Raw genomic sequence first — 2,194 nt, 5'->3', positions numbered from 1 at the left:
CAAAACCAGTTCAACATTCATTCCAGAGGGAAGGAGAGCTGATTTCCCTCACTCAGGAACCCCACACAACCCTTGAGATGGGAGCCCAGGGCACATCTCACCCTGCTCAGTGCCATTARTGCCATCAACACTCACTTTTTTCCCAGGAATATCCTAAGCCAGGCCTAACCCYTGACTCTGGGCTGATTAAACACTTTGCTCCTGGAAAATGAACCATTTCCTCGTGGCATTGGCTGTATTTCACTCYTTYGCTGCTTTATGACTTCCTCTGAGTTGTAAAATCCTCTGGGGATCCTCCAGGGTGAGAGCTGACACRARTGGCTGTCAKAGCCCAGCATTTTTAGGAAGKTTCATAACTTTTTCAGTTCTGGGTTTGCATTTCTCTACATTCCTGGACTTCTGGAGGAAAGGTGGCTTTAACCCAGCATCCCTCAATGATGGCCATTAATGCCATCAACGCTCAKTTTTTTCCCCAGGAATGTCCTAAGCCAGGCCTAACCCCTGACTCTGGGCTGATTAAACACTTTGCTCCTGGAAAATGAACCATTTCCTCGTGGCATTGGCTGTATTTCACTCCTTTGCTGCTTTATGACTTCCTCTGAGTTGTAAAATCCTCTGGGGATCCTCCAGGGTGAGAGCTGATATGAATGTCTGTCATAGCCCAGCATTTTTAGGAAGGTTCATAACTTTTTCAGTTCTGGATTTGCATTTCTCTACATTCCTGGACTTCTGGAGGAAATGTGGCTTTAACCCAGCATCCCTCTGCCCATATTCCTGTTTTTCCCTGATTCCAGGAGCTGTGGCTGCTGGAAATGCCTCTCCTTTCCTCCAATCCTTTCCTCTAATCCACTTTTCCTCATTCTCAACATTTCTTGTTCTCCTGCAGGTTTGCAACACGAGGGGATCTTCAGAGTKTCTGGGTCCCAGGTTGAGGTGAACGACATCAAAAACGCATTTGAGAGAGGTGAGGAAAAGCTCCTAGAAAAAAAAAAAAGGGTGAATTTATGTAAATTCTCCAAAATGGCCTGTTCTGAGTGCAGCTTGCTCCCTCTGATTTTTTTTTTTGGTGTTTCCTGAGTCTCTCCCCRGTGCTCATTAACCTTGAATTCTCGGCTGTTTGCTGTTGTGCTTTGTGCCCTGTGGAGTGTCTGKATAATAAATATTCCCAATTCAATCTCCTCCGGTGGCTGATAGCTTATTGATTGTTTGCAACACTAAAGGACGCAGAGAATTTCATTATTAGGTGTAACTGCAGTTTCCTCCCCTCTCCCCCAGCCCTTGGTGTGCTGGAGGATGAATTTTCTTTTTTTTTTTTCCCTGTTGTTCAGGCACAGCTTGGCTGCRTTTATTCCAAACACCAACGAGGGAAGGAGGCAATTTTCAAGAGAGTGTTAATTTGTCGTGGTTTTTAATAGATTTGGGTTTTTTTTTCCTGGGAAGAGCTGTCCCTACAAAGGCAGGGAGCAGTTGGAGCCTCATCAGCTCCTCGCTGGGCTGTTCTCCTGTGCTCCAGCAGGCATTGTGTTCACTCCTGTGCTCCCCAAGAATGCAATCTGGGGGTTTTTAGCTCTGCAGGAGGCAGGCAGGCATTAATTAGGCACAGCAGGTTAATTTGGCTTTGGGGGGAGAGAGGGGTTTAATGAACAGAGTGTGGGAAATGTGGGTGATGTCACCTGGCTCCAGTTTCCTCCACCTGAGAGGTCAAATCCACAGGAGCGGGGGAAGCAGAAATGTTCAGCACAGGGAGGAGAAGGTTTGGTGTCAGAATAAGACTTTTTTTACATAAAAGTGATATATAATAAGCATTTTTTTTTTGTAATAAAGTATATATAGTAATATTTTTTAATTTTTACTATATATAGTAATATTTTTTACATAAAGTAATATAGAATGAAATAGAAAATATGTATGGGAATAAATATATTAAATATATATAATATAAAGATATGTATTGGGCTGCCAGGACCCGTGTTGTGCAGTGCAATAGGGTGGAATTGGCACAGATCCCATTCTCCTGCCCAAACCCCATTCTCCTGCCTGCCCAATATATATTTTATATTATATGCTCAGACCCCATTCTGCCCAGTTCCCATTGTCCTGCCCAGTTCCCATTGTCCTGCCCAGTTCCCATTCTCCTTCCCAGACCCCATTCCCCTGTCCTGACCCCATTCTCCTGCCCAGTTCCCATTCTCCT

The 2,194-nt window shown here is 44.6% G+C and overlaps 1 protein-coding gene across 1 annotated transcript in view; it reads left to right on the top strand.

The window, feature by feature from the left end:
- SRGAP2 (SLIT-ROBO Rho GTPase activating protein 2) overlaps window positions 1–2,194 on the top strand; it is a gene marked incomplete at its 5' end in the record, with an annotated part of 36,426 nt that overhangs the window by 16,629 nt on the left and 17,603 nt on the right. The window contains one exon of the mRNA XM_057387576.1: window positions 887–964. Coding sequence (XP_057243559.1) covers window positions 887–964 — 78 coding nt within the window. The remainder of the gene's footprint in view (window positions 1–886; window positions 965–2,194) is intronic.

Source organism: Malurus melanocephalus, unplaced genomic scaffold, assembly GCF_030028575.1.
Source record: "Malurus melanocephalus ecotype Western Australia unplaced genomic scaffold, MMel_1.1 scaffold_1258, whole genome shotgun sequence".
NCBI lineage: Eukaryota > Metazoa > Chordata > Aves > Passeriformes > Maluridae > Malurus > Malurus melanocephalus.
The sequence above is the reverse complement of the archived record's forward strand: the minus strand, read 5'-3'. Positions and strand labels throughout refer to the sequence as shown.